Here is a 26,754-nt window from a genome sequence, read left to right on the forward strand (position 1 = left end):
ATAGCGGAGTAGAGTTCTACTTTCAAACCAGGAATGATGTAACTATGGTGAAAATGAGCTGGGCACCATGTTCCACTCCATCTCACCTTCTCCATGCACACATTTCACTGTGTTCTCACCGTTAATAGCACAGCCACAACAGCACTGATGGAAAGGTTTCCTCGGCCTCAGAAATTACTTTTGCTTGCCACATGCTCTCTTTACTGACTAACAGTAAGAGAGACGCATCTTCCCAGGGTCTGGGGAAAACAGGCACAAGTTAAAAGTTTGCTAAAAGGCTGCGTGAAGCTTAAATTAAGACAATTCTTTTTTGTAATGTACATTGGTGCTAGTTTTTAATGGCAATTGCAGTTTGGGAGGTGCAGAGTGTGAGGCCCTGGGGACTAGAACCATGTCTGTAGAGCCTGTGATGGCTAAGAGTCCCTTAGTGCCACTGGGAGGCCATGTAGAGGCACAGCCAGGGAGCACTGTGGAAGTTAGTGCTGCAGGAAGTACTGCCCAAGCAACCTAGAGTGATGGTACCCTGCGGTCCACTGATTGGCTAAGTACTCTATTTAACCCCAGGGGTTGGCCTAGGAAATTGTCTGGGCAACCACGCAGACTTTGGCCTGCTGCAGCTCCAGACTGTGCTTGATCTCCGGCGTCCGACTCCAGCCTAACTCTGACCCTGACTCCTATCTCTCAGTACTAATGTAGTACTGCCTCTGATCTCTGGTTTCCAACCCTGGCCTGACTCTGACTCTGACTTCTGATTACGGAACCGGGCCCTTGCGATCCCTCCAGCCCCTGCCCATGACTACCAGCCCTGGTGGGCAGACCTCAGCCCAGTTGCGACCACTAGGCCAGACTGCCTATGCCCTGATCCCTTAAACAGAGGAATGCGAAAGAAGAGGCCGCCAATAAATCATACCCAGCTGTCTTCCCAAGAGATAAACTGCCCATTCATCCCTAGAACATATTCGCCTTTGACCTCCTACAGTGCCAATTTCATCTGATTGTAACTACAGACCTTAAATCACAAGTGACAGAAATGAAGTGCAGGTCACAGAGGAGGCTGTGGAGTCCGACCTGAGTGATGGCCAGGGCTAACTTTGGTCAAATGGTGCCTGGAGTGAGCCCAAGCCAGACAGAGCCACAAATCACATTCCAGTTCAAGAGGCCTCTGCTTTTAGGGATGTTGTAAAGACACTGGCTGATGTTTCCTGAACCAGTGCTTTTGTGGGAGCTCGTCCTCATTCTACCCAGGCTTAGGGACTCCCCACTGCAATGTTTTTTTCATCAGCTGCCCCTGACAACTGTGTTTCTTGTAGCTGTAACATCAGTGAGGAGAGTCAGAGAGCTCCCATGGCTCACTCTTCTTACGCAGCCTAACAAAAGCCTACATTCTCATGCTAAATTGACCCCCACCCAGTCACTGATTTTCTTCTGAATCAGACTGTTGGCTTGTTTTCTTTCCTAAATTACATTCGTTGCTAGGGGAGGGCAGGTTTCACACATTGCCTACTAAAAGGTCCTTTAATAGGACTCTTAAAGGACTCTTAGGTCTGAGCTAAACTAGTGGAGGGGTTCAAACTAAGACACACAACTTCAGCTATGTTATTCGCATAGCTGAAGTCAAAGTATCTTACTTTGACTTACCTGGACATCCTCACGGTGGCGAGTTGACTGCCGTGGCTCCCCTGTTGACTCCACTTACTCCTTCTGCCGAGGTGGAGTACGGACGTTGATTAGCGGATCGATTTATCGCATCCAGATGAGATGCGATAAATAAATCCCCGATACATCGAACACTACCTGCCAATCCGGCAGGTAGTACAGACGTACCCTTAGTACAACCAACATGGTCTGTTGATTTCACTCTCTCCCCAGTTTATGGAATATAGAGCAACGTTAGTGGAGGGGTGGTTTCTTCTCAATCGCTGTCATAATGGATTGAGATCTGCACTGTGAGATGCTATGCGTCTCCATTCTCAATGGTATCAGAACAAACAACTCAGTCTGAGGGAGTTTCTGGAGCATACATCCATAATGTCCCTGTGGTGGAATTTGTGCATAGTGGAAGTTCAGCTCGTACCTTTATGAAGCGTTATTCTCTTAACCTGACCTCAAAATCTGATGCCTTCTTCCAGGGAGCCACCCAGCACCCATTGTGTAAATTGCCTTACCTCAAACCCATCTCTGTTGGAACAGAGTTCCAGAGCAGATGGACATTCTCAATTCCCATCTGCATGTTTTTGGAGTCCATGTTAGATTTGGAGGAAGTGGAATAAACTGAGTGTGCATGGCAGCCACGCCTCCTTTAGACATTACGGCTTTCCTCTGCAACTCTCCATGGTTTGGGACATAATCAAGAGTGTAGGTGTATTCCAAGAGCAAAGGGATCTGCTCCAAGAACTCCAGTTCCAGCTGAGACCCTTTTCTTGCTCCTCTTTGGTTTTTGCCTGCCTCCAGTTCCTCTACTCTGGATTGTTCAAGAAAATACTCACCTTGGGCAAAAGCCACAGTTTTGAGGATTTGCCAAAAGAGAGACATTTTTTCTGCTTGCCTGATACTTTTCTTTCCCAAAGTCTCTCTCGGTGTTTTAATGTGAAAATATTTGTGCACTGACAAACGATAGTTTTGAGGCATTTTGTTCTGTTCTACAGCATTGCTTCTATATTCCCAGCATTCTTGTTCTTCTTATCATTAATTATTTGCTTCCCCTGAGACATTTTATTTCCTCAGTTTCCTTGATTTCACTAGCATGTGGTTCTGTCATTCATTCATTCTGTTCTTGTTCTCACCCCCCGTCTCTCTAGTTCAAAGCCATGACCCAATGCTTAATGCACCTTGAGTTCCCTGGCAGTACTTCCAGCTGAGGAAGCAGTCATAAGAAATCCCAAGTTATAGTCAAACAGTTTTCCAAACCTTTATATTGTTAAATATACTTCCTCCTTTCCCTGTTAGTGGAGAGTGTCCACTCATCACTGTTTTCTTGCCCTCAACGCTCCCCAGTAGTAATGAGTTACGTGCTGGCCTGCAATCTTTTTCATTGATATTAATTGATAACATTCATTTTTCCCCCAAAGCAGCTTAGCCTGATATCCTGTTACATGGTTTTTTATGACTTGAATCATTTTGGCATTTAAGAAAGATGTTGCAGAAAACTAGTTGGGCAAGTTGCAGATTCCGTGATCATGAAGGAATGTGTGTCATCTTTCTAGGACTGTTTTCATCAATCATGCGAGAGCTGGCCAATGTCACACATGATGGTCCCAAGTGGATGGTGCTGGATGGTGATATTGATCCAATGTGGATTGAATCTCTTAATACAGTTATGGATGATAATAAGGTAATAGATATTCTTTGATCAACCCATAGGAGAAATAGATAGGTTGAGAACATAACTCATAGTATGAAAGAGTTGTTACTGTGTTTCTTCAAATAAAAACAAATATCACGCAAATAAAATATTACATCTGGAAAACAGCACAAGCATTAATTTTCAGGGACATGTTATTGAATTGGAGTGATGTGGGTAACGTTGTTCTGCTGCAGTCAGTACATTGAAATCTCATAGACTCATAGACTTTAAGGCCAGAAGGGCACAGTCAACTTGTGGAACTCCTTACCTGAGGAGGTTGTGAAGGCTAGGACTATAACAGCATTTAAAAGAGAACTGGATAAATTCATGGTGGTTAAGTCCATAAATGGCTATTAGCCAGGATGGGTAAGGAATGGCGTCCCTAGCCTCTGTTTGTCAGAGGACGGAGATGGATAATCATTGCCTGTTAGGTTCGCTCCCTCTGGGGCACCTGGCATTGGCCACTGTCATAGACAGATACTGGGCTAGATGGACCTTTGGTCTGACCCGGTACAGCCGTTCTTATGTTCTTAGACCCTTTTACTGTTGGTTTTAATTTCCTTTTCAAAGTCCAACTCTACTTGGCTTTTAGCAGTTCTCACTTTGTACCTACACTTTCTAATCTCCAAGGGGTAACTTTCCTTGCTGATCCATCTTACCTTCCATTCTTTGTAGGCTTTCTGCTTTCTCGTAATCACTTGCTTGAGACGCTTAATCCAGCATGGTCTGTAACCCTTCCCTAGGCATTTTTCCCCCTTGCTTAGGATGCAGGCTTGAGATAGTTTTTGCAACATTTACTTAAAGTAATTCCAAGCCTGCTCCACATTCAGATCCTTGAGTTCTTCAGTCCACTTCCCTAACTACTTCCCTTAATTTTATAAAATTTGCACTTTTGACATCAAGGACTTTAGTTGCAGATCTATTTTTGTTTATTCTCCCATTTCATTTAAACTGAATTAGCTCATGATCACTCGAACCAAGGTTGTCCTCTACAACCAGCTCTTCTATGAGGTCCTCACTACTTACCAGTACTAAATTTAAAATGGCATTGCCTCTTGTTGGTTTGGTGACTGTTTGGTGAAGAAATCTTTCAGCTATTACATCCAGGAATATCTGGTCCTGACCATTATTAGTAGCACTTGTCCTCCAATCTGTATCTGGGAAATTGAAGTCTCTCATAATCACACTATTTCCAGTAGGTCTCTATCCATATTCAAATTAGATTCAAGGGATTTGTAGCGTACCTCAAGCACTGTTCCAGTGGAGCCTCTGTTACCTTTCTTCCCCAAAGTGATTTTGACCTAAACAGATTCCATTTCACACACTACATCACTTCTAGTTTTTTTACAGTCTATCTCACCATTAATATACAATGCTACTCCACCACCTTTACCTTTATTTCTGTCTTTCCTGAACAGCACATACTCTTCAATCCCTGTATTCCAGGCATGACTACTATTCCACCATGTTTCTGTTGTTGTGACACCCTGGCACCCCAATATTCACCACTGTCATGTAATTAGGATATGTTTTGTACAAAGAATGTCTTGTGAAGTATCATTCTAAAAGTCTCGATCTGCTAGACATTAATATCTTGTTGGATTGTATGTGCTATCGTCATATGTGAAGTTATGAAGTTTGGCTATGTATGTGTTACTGAAACATGTTGTGAGGTTGAAAACACCCACAAGCAGCCTTTCCGATACACCAGTAAAAAGGCCAAACAATGTTAATGACTTTTATTGAGGAAATGCACACAAGAATTATCCCAGGAACTGTGTACAATAGAAACCTCTCAGAGAGAGCACTGCACAGTGGGAACTGTTTGACCCAGGTCAGAGCATAAGAGCTTTATAGCTAATGGGAAGAAGATATAAAAGGGGGAAAATGACATCGTGGGGAACCCGCTGTGATGGGTTCCCCACGGACTGCCACCTGGAACATGGGTGCCACTGAGCCCTCTGACCCACCAGCCTGTGATCCCACTCACTGTGCTGCAGTGAGAAGTTGCGAAACCCTCCAAGCTTGCATTTTCACTAGCATTCACACAGGTAGGGGCACACCCAGATGCAGTCACATGCAGGCTGTCTAGCCACCAGCCTCCCAGCCTAGGATCCCCGAGCAGTACTGTCCTGCCCTGGTCAAATCTGGCCAGTATATGGGTTTAACACCCAGTCTGCTTCTCCCTCAGCGTGAAGAGGACCATGCACACTTGTGGTAACCAAGCTGAGATTTTCCTCAGACACCAGTGTTCCCTCTAATTTTTTACATCCATATGAGGAATTCATTTTGTTATGTGCACCAATAGGGAGGTGATGTGTGGCAAGGGTGGGGTCAAGAGGTTTGGAGTGTGGGAGGGGGCTCAGGGCTGGGGCTGAGGTTGACGTTTCGGGGGACGAGGGCTCTGGCTAGGGGTGAAGGCTCTGGGGTGGAGCTGGGGATGAGGGATTCAGGGGGCTCAGCTGGGGCAGATGGTTGGGGTGCAGGCTCTGGAGTGGGACTGGTGATGAAAGGCTTAGGGTGCAGGCTGCCCCAGGGCTGCGACAGGGAGAGAGGACTCCCTCCAGCCCTCTCTTGGCACAGCAGCTCTGCGCTGGGTGAGAGGTGCCTCTCCCCGGCTGTGACAGCTCTGGCAGGACTGGACTGGGCTGGGCCAGGCTGCGGGAGGGGTGTGTGTCCTGGGATGCAGCTGTTCTGGTGGGGCTGGGCTGGGCCAGGTTGGGGGAGGGGCTCCTCTCCTTGGCAACTCTGGCAGGGCTGGGACGGGCCTGGACCAGGACGGACCAGGCTGTGGGAGGGGCTCCTCTTCCCGGCAGCTCCTGTGGGCCTGGGCTGGGCTGGGCTGGTGGTGGGGTTCCTCTCCCCAACAGCTCCAGTGGGACGGGGCTGGGCTGGGCTGGGGAGGGGTGCCTCTCCCTGCCTGTGTGGCCCTTGATAGCTAACTCCGTGGCCACGCAGCTTACAGGGAATTTGTCCAGACACCTTAGTCAAATGCACACTGGTTTGGATAAGTTTATTAACTACAAAAGGATAGATTTTAAGTGATAGAAAACAGATCAAAGCAGGTTACGTAGTAAATAAACAAAACTGCTAACTGAGTTTAACATACTCCTAACCCTGAGTGATAAACAGGCTGGCAGATTCTTAAGGCCTTATTTTTGCAGCTTGGGTTTCCCAGGTTTTTATACACAGGCTAGAAATCCCTTTAGCCTGGGACCATTACTTCCCCTCTGTTCAGTCTTTATTCCTTGGGTGTTTCCAGGTGTGTTGTTGTAGGGAGAGTGTGAGGTCCCCCCAGGATATCATTTTCCTGCTCTTGGAGAGTAGAAGGCTTGAAGGATATAACAACATATCCTAGAATGTATGTAAGCAGGTTTGTGTATCTTGGGGAGTCTTGGAGACTTCCTGAAATCCTCTTCACTAAACTGGAGGTGAGATATTTGGAGGAAAAAATCAAATAGGTGCTGAGCAGCAAGATAGCAAAGCATGTAATCCATGATATCTGAGGATAGACTAGAAGGGTTTGCACAGTAAGTGAGCAAAATGGAAGGACATGGCTTCCTTTGCATATGCATCGCATTGAGGAGCTGGATGAAATCCTAATCAAGCAATGCAGAGATCCTGTCAGCAAGACCATGCCTGAGTCATACGGCGATAACATGGGAATGAACAATTCTCACCAGCAGGATTGAGGAATGCCGCTGCCATGAGGCTTATATTCTGAATATGTCTGTCCTTTGCAGGTGCTGACACTAGCAAGCAATGAAAGAATTCCCCTTAACCCAACCATGAGGCTGCTCTTTGAGATCAGTCACCTACGCACAGCAACTCCAGCCACTGTATCCAGAGCAGGTAGGTCAAGGGGGAATAAGAGGGCCTTCTCTTTCCACTCGCACAAAGTGAAGTTTAGGATTGAGATTTTCAGAGGGCTCAGGAGATTTTGGCATCTGACTCCCGCTGGCATTCAGTGCCCAACTTCCTTAGGCCTTTTGAAAGTGACAGCCTTAATTCACAATGCCACTGGCTGACAGGGCATGTGACCGAGAAGCGGGCAGCAGAACCTAGAAACCCAACACTCACTGGTGAACCGCTGACGACAAAGGTGGTGATGAGGGTAGCGCATAGAGGGCTTAGTTGAGATCGGGGCACTGTGCAAACAGAGTGAGAGACAGTCCCTGTTCAGGAGAGTTTACAGCTGAAATAGCCAAGGCAGAGACAACGTGGGAGAATGGAAGTATTGTTCTCCCCTGTCTATGGATGGGAGCTGAGGCTCAAGAGAAAAGTGCCTGATTTCAATAGGTGTTAGGCACCTAAACACCTTTACAAATCCAGACTAAATTACAATTGTGTAAGAGCAACAGGCTGTGCAGTGTGGTACACTGCTGCACTTATTAAACTATGATCTTAGTGAGGGAAGGTGAACAGTTCTTATGGAGAAAGGTACCAGTCTCTGCCATGTCCTTTCTGTGTCTGTCTCTCTTGCACTGGGTCTCTAGGCATTTTGTACATCAACCCAGCAGACTTGGGCTGGAATCCCCCCGTTAGCAGCTGGATTGACCGACGAGAAATCCAGTCAGAACGAGCTAATCTGACCATCTTGTTTGACAAGTACCTGCCGTTTTGCCTGGACACTCTTAGAACTAGGTACAGTATAACGGGACATAACGTGTATGTGAGCGACACCCACCATGATGTGGCTCTGTTGGGTGACACAGCTGCATGGGCCCCTGCCAAGCAAATTGCTGCCCTGCCTCTGAAAGGCCCCATTGACTGAGCAGTGTTGGCTTTCCTTCAGTGTAATGTTTGTGGGGAAGGAGGAGCGGATGCTGGCTCCCAAATTCACACCCTTGCTTGGCTGCAGCCCAGGTTTCACTTAATCGTAATTTGACATTTTGTTGTTAATTTGTGTCTGTAGTAAGTGTGGGCTCGGTAGTGCGAGGCATGCTGGGATGTTGTATGATGCAGGAGCCAATTATCTGTCAGTTGGAGAGGGAACAGGAAAGAACGTAGAAAAGGTTAAGTCAGTTGGGTCAGAGCGCTTCACTCAACAAGGTGGATTTCAAATAGTTGCTCGGGGGAAAGGTTTTTGGCCTTTAAGAAGTAAAGTTGAGGGACACGTCATCCTCTCCCTCCCCAGGTGCTGTGCCCATGCCCTCTTGGACTGTATAGTTCAGCTGTAACCGGCCTCCAGCTGTCACCGGGGAACCTCCCTGATAAGAAGGGTTGAGATCTCTCCCTCGCCAGTTCTTCTCTATGTGGTTTGAGCATTGGCCTGCTAAACCCAGGGTTGTGAGTTCAGTCCTTGAAGGGGCCATTTAGGGATCTGGGGCAAAAATCTGTCTGGGAATTGGCCCTGCTTTGAGCAGGGGGTTGGACTAGATGACCTCCTGAGGTCCCTTCCAACCTTGATATTCTATGATTCTTTTCATGACAGCTGCAGAAGAAATTGTGTCTGCGTCCCTTTCCAGCCTCGCACAGTTCACTGCTGGGAACCATTAAATCAATAGTGGTGGTTTTTCCTTTGCTATAAATAAGGGTTTCAGTGACTCATTAAGCTGCCTCATTGGCCAGGTTAGATTGTTATCCTTTTGATGTCCAACTGGCTTATGGGCTCTGGCAGCAGTAATCAATGATGAGGCCTGTGGGACCCCATTTTATTAACCGTTATGCCTGCACAGAGCCTCCATGCGGCTGAGCTTACACAACTGCCATGGAGAAGGATGATCCGGACAGTCAAGATGCTCAGGATGTCAGTTGTGCAGCTCTGAAGAATGGCTCTGAGGGCACTTCCTCTGTCCACTTAGTGAGCAGCATCTGGAAACAGCTTCTTGCATCTTCCACCCTAGTCCTTATACATGAACAAGAGTCCTGGCAGAAGGACATGCACATTGAGGCAGAGACCAGGCCTAGGAAATGTCAGCCCAAAAGGCAGATATGCAGAAAGGCCTGAGATAGTGAAAATGGGGATTTGTAATGAAAGAAGTTTTGCAATAAGATTGCTGCCTGTGTGACCAGTCTGATTATAGCCACCAGCAGCAGAACACGTAGGATGGTTCTCACTCTGTTTCCTGAGGTTTGTGACAGAGCATGGAATCGCAGGGATTAGCTGCTGACAGTTCTAAACCAGGTATTTTTGTAAATTGCTTAATTCAGAAATTGTAGGACCAACCTTTCAAATAACTATAATTATTTTATGGAAGACTTCAATGTTTTCCCGCCAGCCACAATATTAGTTCAGCTACATTTACAGAATTCCTAAGTTGGTTTAAAACAGCGAGATGAAAGGATTTATTCTATATGACCGCTCCTAACTCATGATGTTCACAGGAAATCATTGCCCTTAGTGAGTCTCCCATTTTACTACTTTCAAGAGGATCAAAGTTTTTAAATGTCTGAAACTTCTTATGACTGTTATTACTTGTGCATGTGCCTGCACTTATAGGCCTAGGGATGAAAGCTGGTGTTTTATTTCTCACTGTATCCCTGCATAAGGAAGATACACACTGCAGAAAAGTAAAATGTTAATGTTCTGAAAGCGGATTTATATGCACATTCCTCTGTATTGCTAACTACCATCATGCTGAATCCAATTATACTTCATATGCTTTCAATTTCCCTCCCTTAGGTTTAAGAAGATTATTCCAGTTCCTGAACAGAGTATGGTTCAGATGTTGTGTTACCTTCTTGAGTGTCTCCTAACTACGGAGAACACTCCTCCAGACTGCCCCAAGGAACTCTACGAGCTTTACTTCGTGTTTGCTGCTGTCTGGGCCTTTGGTGGAGCAATGTTCCAGGATCAGGTAAGATGAGAGCTATAAGTGTAGGGCTCATTAATGTAGTATCCCATTTAGACAGTAGCCTCTTTTATTATTCTGATTATTATTACACTTAGTGTGATTCGCTAGTGTAGTGTTGCGTTCCTGGGGCTAGAATACAGTTGTCAATGGAATAGAAACCTCTGGAGCAATGAGCGGTGCTGTTTCTCTACCTTGATTACAGAGAAAACGTGGTAGTTTGTAAAAGGCATCGTTACCCAAGAAACAGTATAAGAGCGGAAGGGTCAAGGATTAAAGCAACAAAGATCAGAGAGACATTAACTTATGTACAAACATTTCATTCTGCAGCAGTAGGTTGACTGATTGAAGCAGTAACACCCTGCAGAATGTGATAGTAATGAATACATCATTGGAGCTTGGTAAGAGATAGCAAAGTTTGCCAGCTCACTGTGTGTTTATAGGTAGGAGTGCCATTGCAATGACATAGATCAGACAACATTTTGTTACCACTGGACTTAGGGTATCAGCTTTCTAAGGTTTCTAAGAAGAATAACAAAGAAATAGTAGCAATGAGCTGAACTGAGGATTGATGCACTTGGTTTAATTTGATCCATTTGAAATGGCAGAGGTAAACAGTGGCTCTTTGTTCACAAGCATGCAACACGCTGGGTGCATGTCAGGAGCTGAGGTCTTCTGAAAATCTGGTCATAAATGTCAAAATTGGATTTTCTGGGTGCCAAGCACTTTTGAAAATACAGTTGTTCTTAAAGTGCTTAAATCGGGGTGGGCAAACTTTTTGCCCTGAGGGCCACATCTGGGAATAGAAATTGTATGGAGATCCATGAATGCTCACAAAATTGGGGTTCAGGCTGCAGAGTGGGGCCAGAAATGATGAGTTCAGGGTGCAGGAGGGGGCTCCACGCTGAATGAGAGTGAGGTGCGGGGTGGGGTGAGGGCTTTGACTTGGAGTATGGGCTTTGGGGTGGGGCTGAGGATGAAGGGTTTGGGGTGCAGGAGGGTGCTCTGGGATGGGATCGAGGTGTTTGGAGGGTGGGAGGGGGATCAAGGCTGAGGCAGGGGGTTGGGTCATGGGGAGAGGCTCAGGGGTGCAGGCTCCGGGCAGCACTTTTCTCAGGCGGCTTCTGGAAACAGTGACATGTCCCTTCTCTGGCTGCTATGCAGAGGTGCAACCAGGTGGCTCTGCATGCTGCCCCATCCACAGGCATCGCCCCTGCAACTCCCATTGGAGCTCTGGAAGGACCTTTGGAGCGGGGCCATTGGAGCGCATAGGAGCCAGAGCAGGGCCATGCCACTGCTTCTGAGAGCCACGTGGAGTGGCCCCCAATCCTGCTCTCCAGCTGGAGTGCAGGAGCAGGGCCATGCCGTGGCTTCCAGGATCTGTGTGGAGCAGCCCCTGACTCTGCTCCCTGTCTGGAGCAGCGCAAGACCCCGCCCCCAGTGGAAGCTCGAGGGCCAGCTTAAAACGGCTGGTGGGCTGGATGAGGCCCATGGGCTGTAGTTTGCCCACCCCATCTTAAATGATGGCTGAACTCTTGAAAAGTTAGTGCTGGATGCAACTACTGCTGTGCAGAAATGTAGCTGCGCAGGCCCTGCTCCACTGGGAAATAAAGAAGGCTGGGAATGGAGCTTGGGTGCTGTGTCTGACCATCCTATCAGCTGTTGGGTGCTCTCTGGAGTGAGCTGGTGGGTCTCAATCAGGCTTTGACAGACAGGTGTCCATATCAGACTGCTGTTCCTGTGGGCACAACAGAAACCCCGAATGGACCACGTGGATAAATCACATCTCATCCCTAGAGGCAGTCCCTTCAGTTCACAGCTCAGTCACAACCACAGAGGCCATGTGGGGGACGCTTGCCCTGCTGCTGCCCATGCTGTGCCTGTTCTGTGGATTAACAGAGGATGTCAGCCTCCTAGGCCAGAAGTTTATGTGAAACAAGATGGATGTGGTCTCTTCTGCAAGTGACTCCCTTCCTTTAGGCAGGAATCTTTTCCCTACTGAGCTGAAACACTGTCCCCAACTGTTGGGAAACCCATATTGTTACCTGAACACAAGTACTGGTGCCAGGACTCCGAGAGACCTTCTCCCCTGATCTTCCCTGTCCTCCAAGTAGCTGGAACTGCAGGGGCTTGAATGCTACATCACGCTTCCTTCCTCATTTAGCTGCCTCTCATGCAGCTCACCCAGTCCCTGCCTCCCTCCATCTGACACTGTTTGTGGAGGAGAGGGGGGTGGGTATTTCATTCCAGCACAGGCCCAGAGCATGTTGGCCTTGCTTGCCCATGCTCCTCCCACACGTCTTGGGGCAAGATGGTTGTTTCCTGGTTTCCCAGTAGCTGCTATTATTTTACGACATGCAGCTAGTAATAGTAATAAAAAGACACTTGGCCAAGTGTCAGAGCCTTGCAGAGGTACTGCTAGCCCTGGGGACACCCTCTGCTCTGCTGGGTTTTTTGTTTTTTCAGGCTAGCTGCCTGGACTTAGTTACTGTAATACAGGACTGGCACTAGGATTTCTCGCGCCCTAGGCTCATGGCCATTTCGCCGCTCCCCGCGCTGATCCCGCTGCTCCAATGGAGCTGCCACAGTCATTCCTGTGGAGGGTCCGTTGGTCCGTGGCTCTGGTGGAGCTGCCGCAGGCATGCCTGTGGGCGGTCCACCGGAGCAGCGTGAGCAGCCAACCGTCCGCAGGCATGACTGCGGCAGCTCCACCAGAGCCGTGGACCAACGGACCCTCCGCAGGCATGCCTGCGGCAGGTCAACTGGAGCCGCCTGCTGCCCCCCCGGCAAAATGCTGCCCCCTCAATAATCCTGGCGCCCTAGGCGATTGCCTAGGCTGCCTAAATGGTAGTGCCAGCCGTGCTGTAATCATACTGCTTGTGAACATATATTCCAGGTCATTTTTAGTAAAACCAGATGCCAAGCAGGAGAAATCTGAAGTCCCAGCAGAGAGATCTGAGAGCATATAACACCCTATGGAGGAAACTTCCTTGGCCAGCACCAGCAGGGAAATTATCAACACAATGGCCATCAACTCCAACTTGGAGGCCTAAGATCAAGCCCCTAAATCTATACCTAGTCATTTAATTAAGTGGCTTGATTTCCAGAGGTGATAGCAGCTGCAGCTCCCACTGAAGTAACTGAAATCAGTTCCCTCCATAAGTAGATCTCATCCATTGCTCCTCAGTTCTGACCAGCTCCATCACCCTCTGCAGGCCTGTGGTGCACAGAGGGCAGGGGCTTCTGAGTGTAGGAAGGGCAGAGTAGGGAAGCTTCTCTCCTCTCTCTTCTGGGCATCTTAGGAGGTCTGAAGGTGAGGAGCTCTGCTACTGCCAAGCTTAGGAAGTTCATAGCGGAGGAGCTCCTGTGCATGACAGCTGGAGCTCTTAGCTCAGCTCCTGAGCTCCACATTGCCATTTTCAGTGCATGGCTAATCAGCCACATTCAGATGGGCAGCGAGGCCTCTGCCAAGCACCTAAAAGGATATATAACAAGCACCCCCTGCAAAATGTACCACACATGCAGCTGTTAGGGTTTGGTACTGCCACCCATCACCAGAGTATCTGGGCGCCTTCCACTTACAAGTGATAGCAATAGCAAAGTCCTTAGTGGCCTTCATGGAGTCCCTGGCACTTCTCACTTCTTGGGGGTAAAAACTCTGCTTGGGGTAGGGTGATTTTTTTGAGGAGGGCATTGTTTGGGTAGAAGGGCAGTCAGTGTTGGGGTTGACTGGGTTGGGGGGTCAGTGGTTAGGCTTGGAGATAGAAGTGGGGCCAGTGGGGTTTACTGGGTGGAAGTGGGGGTCAGTGTTGTCATTTGGGGAGTGGAAGGAGAGGTTCTGTACTGGGCTTTGGAGGTCAAAGGGGGTGACTCTGTGTGTGTATTGTTTTATGGTAGAAAAGACTTTTCAAAGAGTAAGGTTTTGCAGCATTTCCTAAAGCTGATCAGACCCTGAATTGGCCTGATCTCCGGGAGTTATCGAATCCCTTCAACCCTCAGTTCTTTGTCTCCTGCTCTCCTGGGATTCATTCTGTGATCTGTGTTGCCACAGAGCAGCGCAGCTGTCACAAGGATTCTTAGATCAAAATGTGGTCTCTGAGGTAGCTGGGGCTTGATCCAGTCATCCATTAAATCAAGCCCCGTTTTTCTTGGAACACTTGCAGGTTTTTCTCCCTCTGCCAAGCTTCCGCTTTCCACCCCAGCTATGTTAGCTGTAGGGCTGTTCCAGGAAGGTCCTAGGAGGGCTCTGATGAAGGGGGAAGTCTATGGTTCTGTCGTACTCCTCATGCACAGGAAGAGACAAATCATTTTTTTTACCAGAAATATTCACCCTTGGGAAGAGACTGGTTGTCCGTTATTTCAGAGAAGAAGGCAAACCGTTTACAATGTTATGAGTGACTGACAGCTGGGGTTTAGGGTGCCCTGATAACAGTAGCAATGTCTGCCACAGCCAGGGTAATTAGTGCACCTCTCAATCCCAGGCTTGGATCTAGTTCATGTTAGCCTCAGTAGTGACCCATGGCTGTTCTCTCCAGTGGCTAACCAATGGCCTTGGTGAGATCAGCTGGTGCTCTCCGTCACCTTTCTATTGAACAGTGTCCACTTCCAGCTGGACACTGATTGGCTCTTTTGCTGACAATCTCAGCAGAGAAGTCATGCATCTCACCCAGAGAAGTGGTCCCCTGGGGCAGGGAGAGGACAGCTGTGCTGAGTCTCCCATGCGGTGCCTGGTCTAGGGATCAATGGAAAGTGTTAGAGCTGCTCCTGTGCCTTGGTTCATCTGCACAAAATTTGCTTCTGACTAGATGAACCTACAGACAATGAAATACTCTGCTGACATTTGTTCCATAGCCGGATCCCTTTGACTCAGAATGCTTCATCCCCAGCCAAGGTGCTCAGGTGAAGGCTCCTTTCCTGTGTCCCTTGTTGCCCAAAGGCCCAATCCCAACACATCAGGGTCTAAAGAAACATCACCCTAAACTTCCTAAGTGGTTAGTAGTGCTTGTGCTCCTTGGAATTGTATGGTCTCCAAGATGCCTCACATTTAGTTCCCACGACTGCAGCTTGTTCAATGAGTACCTCCACTAGTGAAGCAAGAATTCATCCCAGCTCCCCATAGCACTACTCAGGATGTGCATAGGCTGCCACTGGGAGCTGTGACTGCAGCACATGTAGACATATCCGAGCTAGCTTTGAGCAAGTAAAGCTGTGAAGCTTGGGCAGTTGCATGGGCTAGTCCTGCCCATGGCCTACCCAGGACCCGGGTGCCCAAGCAATGGCTGCCCACATTGCCACAGTTTCACCACTATTATAACTCAAGCTAGCCTTGACCTAGCTAGTTCACAGCCAGCTGGAATGTCTGCACATGCTGCAATCACACCTCCCAGTGGTGGTGTGGACACACCTGCAGTGTGTGCTGAACATGTGGAGGGGAGGGTGTGCTGTAGCAGATTGCACCAGTGCAGTAGAAGCCCTCTGCAGCCACAGAATTTCTCCCCAAGATTTTGCTTTTGATGCTGGCTGTGCTTCTTCTTTTGCTGCTCTGTAAATGTCAGAGCAGGGGAGCTGAGGGTACAGCAGTCTGAACAAGAATCTGGTGAAAAATGATCCAATATAAAATCTGTGTATTGCTTTCCAGTGACGGTGCCCTTCACTCTGACCTTTTGCTGCAGAAATGTCAGGATAAACAATCTTTAGAGCCTTTCCACTCTGATGTGCTCGCTGGAAGGGAGTGGGCTCTGTGGGAAAACAGTTGATAGATTTTCCATTTCAAGGTAAAGGCTCTGAAATTAGTAAAATTCCATGTGGGGCTTTATTAAGGAAACCCTCATATTTAACATCGCTCTGGCAGTGTGGGTTGGGACCAAATTGCTCCGGTTAAATGGCATATTAGGGAGGGTGGATGACGCATTACGGTGCAGCTGGAAGCAGCTCTCCTGTGCACTGGTGAGGGCACCCTAGTGAAAAAGCTTTTAGCAGTGATGCACTTCCACCCCCATTGAAGGCTACTAAAGTCATTGCTGAGGAATTACAGCAACAGGGAAATGACTAATTAGTGATTTTTGCCTCTGTGAGCAGCACCAGACTACAGAATCCTGGAAAATAATGGTGTGTTTTAAGAATACTCTGGTCTATGTTAAAGGGGTGTCTGCTTCAGGATAGCAAAGCCCCATGGAGCCTTTCACAGAGAGCACCAGATGAAATGCAGCGATTGGTGAAAATCCTGGCTTTCTTCTGGGGCTTTAGTGGTGTACATGAAATGAGCTGGCAGTCCCAGCTGACTTGCTGTATTGGACGAGTGCACAGCGAATGGATGTAGGGAAAAATAAGCCTTATGAGAAATGTACTGAGAATCTGGGCAAGCTGTAATGTTGCATTCACTGCTTACATGGTCTTTCATCTCCAGCATTAATGAACTTATCACTACACCCCTGTAAAGAAGAGAAGGGCTCATATCTCCATTGTACAGATGAGGAACAGACTGAGAGAGATTAAGTGTCTTGCCCAAGGTCACCAGTGAATCTGTGGAAGAGCAGGCAACTAAACGTAGACCTCCTGAGTGCCCAGTCCAATCGCCCTCCTTCCTTCCCCCAGATTTCACAGTCACTGTGAGGATTAGTTGATGGTGTAGGATGCGAAGGGGAAAGAGACATAGGGAAGATAGCAGAGACCAAAATCAATATGTGCTTCCGATGTAGTATAGCAGCAAATAAAGGTTAATGCAAAGGTATCAGAGCTGAAAGGTGATGGTCCCTTTCTAGAAGGCTGATGCAATTGCACTTGGAATACTTCATTCAGTCTGGGCTCCTCAATACCAGAGTGCTGTGATGGGGAAAGTATCCAGAAATCAAAAGTTAATGGGCTGTTGTGATTTTCTGAGGAAGAACTTTAATCTGCATGCCTTGGCTAATCGTGACTGGAGGTGGGGACATGAAAGCCATCCACAACTACTATTGGAGGCATGTATACACTCCGGATCAGTTAGTTGGCCTGGTTAATCTGAGACATGTAATTAATTCTTCCAGATGGATCTCTCTATCTAATCTAAGGCATATCTAAAATGGCCATCATGAGAAAGGATTTATTTAGGATTATAAACAGGAGTAATGAGATCAAATTAAGATTAGTTTTAACATCAGGAAATAGCTCCTGACAGTAAGTACTCTTAGGCTGTGGAATAGTGTCCTGAGTGAATGGTCAGGGCAGAGCCTAGGGGAATATACTGCAGGGGATGGTTCCAAACTGGCTAGGGACATGGTGTAGATAACCTTTTCGATCACTGGAGACTTTCTGGAGGTTAGCATCTTTGCTGTCCATTTTGTCTTGCAGCTTGTAGACTACCGAGTAGAATTCAGTAAGTGGTGGATGACTGAGTTCAAGACCATCAAGTTTCCTTCTCAGGGAACTGTCTTCGACTTTTACATTGATCCAGAAACAAAAAAGTTTGAACCTTGGTCCAAACTCATCCCCAAGTTTGAATTTGATCCCGAAATGCCATTACAGGTACGTGAATCTTTGTTTCATTGCCACAAAAGAATATATAGGTGTGTGTGGTGTGTGCTTTGTCTCTGTCAAATAAGATTTTCTCACACCAGTGCTAACAAATGGAAGGTTTATTAGTAATGGTGATATTCCATCTAAGACACAAACATTCACTCTAAAGTGATTAAGTGACCTGGGTTTGATTATGAAGACAAGGTTCATTAAGAAAGTGGTACTCTTGTTACAGTGCGCTGGAATATGATTGCTGAATGGGGAAATGACAGACACCCAATGGACTGAATCAAAGCCGTGCACAAAACATAGTGCCATCTCAATTACCAGTCAGATATCTACTCTCAAGCTGCATGTATCTCCAGAGTGCCAGCCCATTGTTGTCCTGATAACTTCTGTATGAAATGTAAAACAGGGCACCAGTTAAACCAGAAGGGGTAGTGTGGAGAAGAGAGAGATCACACTTGCTCTCTGCAAGCAAACCAAGGCCTTATTTTAATGACTGATTCAGTTCTTTAATATGAAAGTCACATACATAGGTGGGATCTAGTGGTCTGATTCCATCTAGTGAATGCCAGCAAAGCAGAATGCGCATGTCTGATTTCAACCTGCAAAGAGGTTGCAGATTCACCACCAGCTTATCATCACTGTAGGGGATAATTAGAGCTGGTCATAAAATGGAGATCTTTTTCCATGGAAAAATTCAATTTTTTGTCAAAAATCGGGTTATAAACCAGAAATATTTAAGTTGTGAACAACAAAACATGTTGATTCTGAAATGCTACCCTGATGCCTCATGGGAGGTGTAGTTTGGGTGCCTCATGTTCACACTCTCCATCATAGGATGGGCTCTCTCTGGTTGACCTATATGTACCATGATACACCTGTCTTTTCTTGGTGAAGGGAGATGGTGCATCATGGGACATGAAGTTTGGCTGGGGAGGCTGGTCCATAGAGGAGAATGGGGACAACTTAACTGCAACACCTAAGAGGCACCATGCTGGCACTGAAATATTTTGGCTGTTGGCCGACAACTGAGAAAAATCAGTTTTGGGATGTTTGTATTTTTTGACAAAAAATCATTGTTTTTTGTGAGTAGCCAACACTTTTAGTGAAAAATTTTGTTTTGTCAAAACCCCAATTTTCCATCAAAAAACAGTTGTGGAAAAACTGTGACCAGCTCTAGGTAAATACATTTTAATGAGGACATACACATGCTACCAGACAACTAGTTAGTTACTGAAGACTTTAGTTGGTGTAGACAATCTAATTTACTGTCAGGCAGAGGTCTGTCCGGCTCTTCTCTGGTGCTTGCTGTGGACACTTTGCCTCCTTGCATATCTCCAGCTGGATCAGTATTCCATCACCCCATGTGAGCGTGGCTGAAAGGGGGTGCACTGAGGCTCATTGCACGTCCCCATCATTCTCCTCTTAGGCTTGTCTGGTGCCCACCAGTGAAACCATCCGAGTGCGATACTTCATGGATAGGCTCCTGGAGCGAAGGAGGCCAGTCATGCTAGTGGGAAATGCCGGCACTGGGAAATCTGTGCTCGTCGGAGACAAACTCTCTTCGCTAGATGCCGACGAGTACATGGTGAAGAATGTGCCTTTCAACTACTACACCAGCTCCGCCATGCTGCAAGGTAAAGCGGCAGAGGGTTAGGAGTCCTTGGGGGTAGGAGATGAGCAATGATTTTTCCCTCTGATGTGTATAATGGAATTTTCAGGGGGATCTGGGTGGCTGGAAAGCCCAGCGTATGTGCTATTGGCAAGCTGTATCTGGTTTTATTATATAACTGCCTCAAAGGGAACCGTGGACTCTAAATCCTCCAGAAAGATACCTGGTGAAATCCTGTCAGGGGACAGACCAACTCCTGGCCTGCTTCTTAACTAATTGCACTGCTGGGCAATCAGGAAGCCCAGCTGCACTGCCTTGGAATTGACAGAATAGCCCCAGCCCTGCTCATAAAACTGACACCCACAGATCAGCAGCAGCTCAACGCGTACCATGCCTGTTTCTGTGGTTGCCCTGCTCCTGCTTGCAGCCCTTGCTTCCAGTCCCATTCCAGCCTGATTCCAGTCCCGTTCCCACCTGCTTCCAGTTCCTGCCCTTGCTCTGTTCCAGTCCCTGTCCCAGCCTTGGTTCTGAACCTGCTTCTGCTCTACCTACTGTCCACTTCAGCTCTATCCTCTGTTCCCCTCCAGCTTCTGACTTCTGGCTTCAATCATTGGCTCGGACTCCAGCCTATGACTCTGGTGAACCCTCCTGCTCTAGCATTCGGCTTCTGTCCCTCCGATATTGGCCCCCAGCTTGTTCCTGGATTCTGTCCCCCTGGACCCAGCTCTAACCAATAGGCTGAACTCTCATTTCAGTCACTAGGTCTGGTTGGCTACAGTTTAAGCAGCCCAATGCAAAGGGTAGAAGCCCACCTCACTGGCATAGACCTCACTCAGAAGCAGATGGGGCCATACAGAACTTGCAGGTCTCCATCCTGCAGATGCAGAACACAGATCATCACCAGCTATCCTGGCTCTGGCTTTCCAGGAACCAAAGGTGCCACTCTCAGACATAAGAATGGTCATACTGAGTAAGACCAAAGGTCCATCTAGCCCAGTGTCCTATCTTCTGACAGTGGCCAATGCCAGGTGCTCCAGAGGGAATGAACAGAACAGGTAATCATCGAGTGATCCATCCCTTCACCCATTCCCAGCTTCTGGCAAACAGAGGCTAGGGACACTGTCCCTGCCCATCCTGACTAATAGCCATTGATTGATGGACCTGTCCTCCATGAACTGATCTAGTTCTTTTTTGAATCCTGGAATAGTCTTGGTCTTCACAACATCCTCTGGCAAAGAGTCCCACAGGTTTACTGTGCATTGTGTGAAAAAATACTTCCTTTTATTTGTTTTAAATCTACTGCCTATTAGCATTTGGTGATCCCTAGTTCTTGTGTTATGAGGAGTAAATAAAGCTTCCTTATTTACTTTTCTCCACACCAGTCAAGATTTTATAGATCTCTATCATATCCCCTCTTAGTCATCTCTTTTCCAAGCTGAAAAGTCCCAGTCTTATATAATGGTGCTCATAGTCAGTTCTGAGGTTTCCTAAACCAGTGCTGACACCCTTTCCTGCTATACCCCTGTCATTCCCCACATGCCAGGCCCAAGTAGGGCTCATCTTTAGGCAGTTTACTGGGGAGGCCTTGGCTTGGGCCTCCCACTGCTTGGAACAGTCCAGCCCCTACTGGGCCAGCTGGAACAGTTCATTCAGGCCATGTCGGTTATCTTCAGTGATCCACACCAAACCTGAACTACTGAAGCCATGCTGCAAATGGTACAGCAAGGACATCGATCAGTGGCTGAATTCCATCACCCCTCTGTAGACATTGAATGGAATGAGGCTGTGCAGCAGCATCTGTTTCGAGTTGGACTGCGTTACAAAATACACGAAGAACTGGTGCAGCTCCATAAATGTGGCCTAGCCTCTCAACCGCGCACACCAATCCAGGACCCAGAACCCATGCACGTTGGCCAGGCCTGCCCATGCCTGGCTGAGGCTGAGAAACACTAATGCCAAATCTCAGGACTCTGTCTGACTGGGGTTGGAAAATGCCAAACCCGAGCCCTGGTAAGAGGATCCAGGCTGATCCCTTTCCTCCTACAGAGACTCTTGCCCTCCATGCACTTCTGTCGAGACAGCAGCAACTGCAAACCCACCCTTGTTGCAGCTCTGACTGCCATTGCAGCACTTACTCCTAATAAGCCCAGCAGTGCACCTGGAGGTTCTGGTTGACTTAGGAATCTCAGGCAATTTTATTGACCAGGATGTGGCTAAGTCCTATGGGATCCCTACTGTGTGTAAGAATTCTCTGGACCTGGGGGAAACCATTGATTGGTTGCTTCTGGCTTCAGGGCTGGTCACCCACCAGATGACCCCCTTAGGGGTTGTTACCCTCCAGCAGCACTGGGATACCCTTCAGTTTGGGTTGATTTGGTCTCTCCAGTCATCGTGGGAATGTCCTGGCTTGTTGCCCATGACCCCTGTATCAGTTGGTGGAAAGGGGCATTACACTTTTTTGCTCCCAATACTGCCAACAATTCTTCCTTCCTAAGGCCAAGAGAGAAAGGGTGTCCTCTGGAGCTCATGTCATCATCCGGGGAACCCCCTCCTGCAAGGGAATGGCCTGACAGGAGCTTGGCACACTCTGCCGTCAAAATACATCGCAAGTACCATTGCCATGCAGACATAAGCAACAAGAGAACCGTGGACACCTTGACCCTGCACCACAAATACGACTGCCTAATTCACCTTCCGACTGGCACTCAAATCCCCTTTAGCCACATCTATGCTCCATGGAGGAAAATCTGCATAAGGGGTTTATCTGGCCGTCCACGTCTCCAACAGCGGCCACAATCTTCTTTGTTAAAAAGTAGGATGGTTCCCTGAGGCCCTGCATTGTGTACTGGGCCCACAACAAGGTGACGGTTCAGAAAAGTTACCTATTTCCTCTCACTCTTGAACTCGTAAACCAATTACACTCTGCCCAGTTTTTTACCAATTTAGATATCTGTGTGTGGTCTTTAGCCTGATGTGGGTGAGAAAAAGAGATGAGAGGAAAATCGTCTTCCACAACCAGTATGGATGCTTTGAATACCTGAGCATGCTGTTCGGTCTGTGTAATGCTCCCACGACCTTCCAGCATTTTATCAATGACATTTTTCAGGACATGCTGGATCAGTTCATTATTATCTGTCTCAATGACACCCTTATTTTTATAAATGACCAAACACAGTGCAACCAACACGTACAGAGAGTCTTAGCGAGGCTTTAACAACACTGCCTATATGACAGTTTGACTGTGGCACAGTAGAATTTTTTGGCTATATCATCTCCCCAGAATAGAGTTGCCAACTTTGTAATATTTAAAACTTGGACCCTCCAGCAGGAGTGCCGGAACTTCTCTTTCCCCGCCTCTTCCCCCTGAGGACCTAGCTTCCTTCCTGCAGACAACCTCTCCTTCAGTCTTCACCTACTTAATTGCCAGCGTCCCATTTTAAGTATGTCCTCCATTTGGAGCATGCTCTGCAGCTGTTGAGGGGCGGGGCCTTCTTGACCCAGTGCTGCTCTATCTTTCCTTTAGTCCTTTAGTCTTAGTGAGGAGTCCGTAAAGCCCATCACATCATCGACCCACATAAATTCACAGCCATCATCGACTGGTGGTGCTCAGGGATGTCTGTGGGTGCAATGCTTTTTAAGCTTTACCAGTTTCTGTAGACAGTTCACCAAATGTTTCTAAGGGGTGGTCACCCCAATCACAGCCTTCTTGTAGAAGAGAGCCCATCTTTCTTTGTCCCCAGAGATGGAACTGGCTTTTGAGTGCCTGAAGTAGAAATTCATCACAGCTCCTACCTAGGTTGATTCACCCCAACTCGGGCTGCAATTTACAGTATAAGTGGATGCCTCAAACTTTGTGCTTGGCAGCCTTGAATGGTCAGTTTCACCCATGTGCCTTCTTCAAGGAGGCTCACACCAGAGGAGCAAAACTATGACAGTAAAGAGCTTCTGGCCATCAAAGCAGCCTCTGAGGAGTGGTAACATCTCCTGGAAGTCTCCAGGTTTCTGATCCAAGTCCTTACCAACCACAAGAACTTGGAAGTCCTGAAGATAGCTCAGAACCTAAATCAGCATCAGGCCCACTGGTCCCTGTTCTTTACATGATTTTACTTTGTGGTGCCTACCACCCTGGGACCAGGAATGGGAAGGTGGATGCATTTCTCCAGATGGGGGAATGTTGTGAACATGACCAAGAGGCTCCATCCACAATCCTCAAACCATCAAATTTCACTTCCAATACCACAGTCTGTGACCCGCTACCCTCCATATGTTTCCTGCTGTCCAGAGGTCCCTTCACAAGTCAGATCCACCAAACCCTACACAGTGCCAATGCCCAGACTGCCTCAGCCTTCGGCTTTCATGGTGGAATTTTGTATTGAAAGGGGAGCATCTGCGTATCTGATGGCCCAACTAGGCTGCAAGGCCTACGTATTTCTTTCTCTCCTCAAGGTCACAGGGGAGTCATAGTCTCCTTGCAGCCATCCAGGGCCCAGGGAGTCTGTAAAACCTGGGCCATATGATTGGATTTGGGAAAGGACCAGATTTTCAACCTCCAGAGCCTATAATTAAGCATTAAGGCTCCATTTCAGCATGTGCTTAAATTTATCCCTGTTCAGCAAAACATATAAGCATATGTTTTACTTGAAGCATGTGTTTAATATGTCTAAAGTTAAGACCAGGCTGAAAAGTTTTGCTGAATAGGGACAGGCCTGAATCCAACCATGTGAACTGGATTATGTTGTTGTTTGTATTATGGTGGCACCAGGAAGGTCCAGTCACAGTGAGGAACCGATTGCGCTGGGAGTTATACATACACGAAGGGAGAGATAGTCCCTACCCTCAGTGCCAGCCCCAGCCCAATGTGCTTTTATGGTGCAGGTCTGGGTGAGCAGAAGCATAGGTGTGTAGACTTGCTGCTCACATCAGGGCCCGTGGTCTCAGGGTGATATCCTCGCTCTGTTGGAGTCAAAGGGAGTTTTGCCATTGACTTCAGTGAGGCCAAGTGACTTCAGTGCAGCCAGGATTTTCACCCTCCAACTCCCCCAGATCTGACAGCCTGTGCGGGTGTAAGTGGTTCGAGGGAACACTCATTGAGAGGCTTCCTAGAGGGTCAGGAGCAGCATTAATGTCTGACAGACTTTGAGTATGTATATGCTCTCCCAGCCTGTGTTACCAGCTCAGCCATCCTGCAGCTCCTTGAGGGGCCCAGTCTGCTGGGACTGCGAAAGCCCAGGAAAAAAAGCCCTGCTTCCCATAATAGGAAAAGGGGCAGGTGCTGGGACAGGGACACAGGGCTGCCCTGTGTGGTGAGAGAGGCCTAGTTTGTGCCATCTATTCCCATCGGTTCAGAGCAGGGCTGAGTTCAGGCTGGGTGGGAGAGGGATCAGTCATTTATTTATTGGGTGGAGTGGGAGCTTGGCAGTGTTGGTGACAACATGTAGGAGAAACGAAAAGAGGAGGAGCCGTTTTCCTGTATCCCCCACATTTAGGCACTGTCTTCTCAACTTCCCTTCTCCATGACAGGCATGCCCATGCTCATTGTTGCTCCTGCATCAGCCCATGCAAATTATTATATATCTCAGTTCTTTTTGGCTTCCCCTGCACATTGGCCTATATCATTTATGAAAGGGGAAAAGAGCTTATGGTAATGTTAGCACACAAATAACTCATAACTCTGCTGCAGCAGAATAAAATGCCATAGCTTGCAAAGCTGCCTGAGGCCAGCTAGAAATTTGATCACAGTTTAATTTAAATGACTCAGATAAGCATTTAGCTTAGATTTAAACGGTTTGGATGGTTACTATATACCCACAAAGCACAGTCAGATTATTAACATCCAACTGTTTTAACTGCTGTGTAAGATCTGTACAGGTGAGCTTGAAATTGCATGTTGTGAGCAGGTCAGATGGAATGAGCTGGACAACAAGGGCCACTTTTAACAGAATGCCTTTTACACATGCAAGTGCATGTGAATGCAAGGTGGGATACTTTCACAAATCCATGCAAGAGCTTCATGTATGACATTAGGGAGCTGCTTGCCCAATGCTATATTTGATCCTAGGCTCTAATGTTCAGCTGTGCTCCAACACAGCAATGGGATTCTTCTGTGTTCGTAAAATTGCTCTCAGTGATCAGTAGCCCCCTCACTGGCCCCCACACCGCTGCCCGTTAGTGCCCTCATTTACACTATGGATTAAATGCAGAAGGCTAGGCACGCAGCCAAAATTCCCCTGAAATCCCACTGGCCCTGTGTGTGGGGGTGAATTTTACAGTACGTGAATGACTTGAACAGCACCTCTTTCCTGCAAAACTCGGGTGAAACAAACCTTCCTTGGTATCTGGTCCAAATTGTGAATGATCTTCAAATATTAATACATTTCCCTCTCCAAATACCCTTTGAATTTTTCCTAGAGCATAGTTTGTCAGTACAGGTCCTCTGGAAGACTGAAAAACAAACTCAAACACTCTGTCTTCAAGCCTTCCTAGCAGGGTAAAAGGACCTTCTCTCGCTCATTTATCTCAGTACTGATGGTGCGGTTGTTGAGATTTATATGGACAGCTCTGGGCAGCCCTTTCATATTCCCTTGGATTGTGAGCTATGGTGTGAGTTTGGGGCTCTCTTCTCCAAGCATATGAATAAGTCATCTGCTATGTGAATAAATGTGTGTGAAAGATTTCAGCTATGACTGCAATGATTGTGTTTGTTAGGCATGATTTATATTGCTCTATATTGTTCTCCATTGCTCATATTTTAGAGGTAATTTGCTCTTTTTTGTGTAGTTTATTAGTTGGCTTCTGTTTCCAGCAGACACCTATTTAACTTTAAAACTCAAATACAACACAGATTATATATAATATAAAATCTTACCACGTTATAGGTGAAACTGCGTTATACTGAACTTGCTTTGATTCTCTGGACTGTGTAGCCCCATCCCCCCCTCCGGAGCGCTGCTTTTCCTGTTATATCCGAATTCGTGTTATATCGGGTCACATTATATCGGAGTAGAGGGGTGTGTGTGTGTATATAATACAATATAATTATAATTACAATTAATATAATATACATAAATTCCTCTTGGAGTGTCCTCTGCACATTCCAACTCCTGGGATATGAGCTGACTGGTGCCATTGAATAATGCAGCCTTCTACTAGTAGTGCCTATAAGAGTGCTTACGCATCCCCTCCCACCTCTTCCCTCAGCATTCGAGCATGTTCTGAGGGTAGCGCAATAAAAGTATAATATCCCACTTACATATAAAAACAATGGTTGCCACTTCAGTTCCTTCCAGCCACTGACTGCAGATGGATGTGAGCCTTTGTCGGATTCAAGATTCTGGGCAAGTGTGATAGGTGCTGTAGTAAGAAGAGAGCCAGGAGGAGGCGGCAGCCAAATGGTGAGTGGAGCACCCCATGACATTGCAGTTAAACCTCAGGTTTGATATGAAGTTCAAGAGCAGCAAACCAGCCTTGAACTCTGTTCCCCTCACATTTGGAGACTGTTTATGCCA

At 47.3% G+C, this 26,754-nt stretch overlaps 1 protein-coding gene across 6 annotated transcripts in view; it reads left to right on the forward strand.

Moving 5' to 3' along the window:
• Positions 1-26,754, forward strand: part of DNAH9 (dynein axonemal heavy chain 9) — a 392,191-nt gene that overhangs the window by 116,521 nt on the left and 248,916 nt on the right. For all 6 annotated transcript variants that reach the window (XM_030534286.1, XM_030534287.1, XM_030534283.1 and 3 more), the window contains 6 exons: positions 3,204-3,331; positions 7,087-7,195; positions 7,840-7,987; positions 9,969-10,143; positions 17,467-17,640; positions 19,067-19,274. In XM_030534286.1, coding sequence (XP_030390146.1) covers positions 3,204-3,331; positions 7,087-7,195; positions 7,840-7,987; positions 9,969-10,143; positions 17,467-17,640; positions 19,067-19,274 — 942 coding nt within the window. The remainder of the gene's footprint in view (positions 1-3,203; positions 3,332-7,086; positions 7,196-7,839; positions 7,988-9,968; positions 10,144-17,466; positions 17,641-19,066; positions 19,275-26,754) is intronic.

This window comes from Gopherus evgoodei, chromosome 15 (assembly GCF_007399415.2).
Source record: "Gopherus evgoodei ecotype Sinaloan lineage chromosome 15, rGopEvg1_v1.p, whole genome shotgun sequence".
Taxonomy (NCBI): domain Eukaryota; kingdom Metazoa; phylum Chordata; order Testudines; family Testudinidae; genus Gopherus; species Gopherus evgoodei.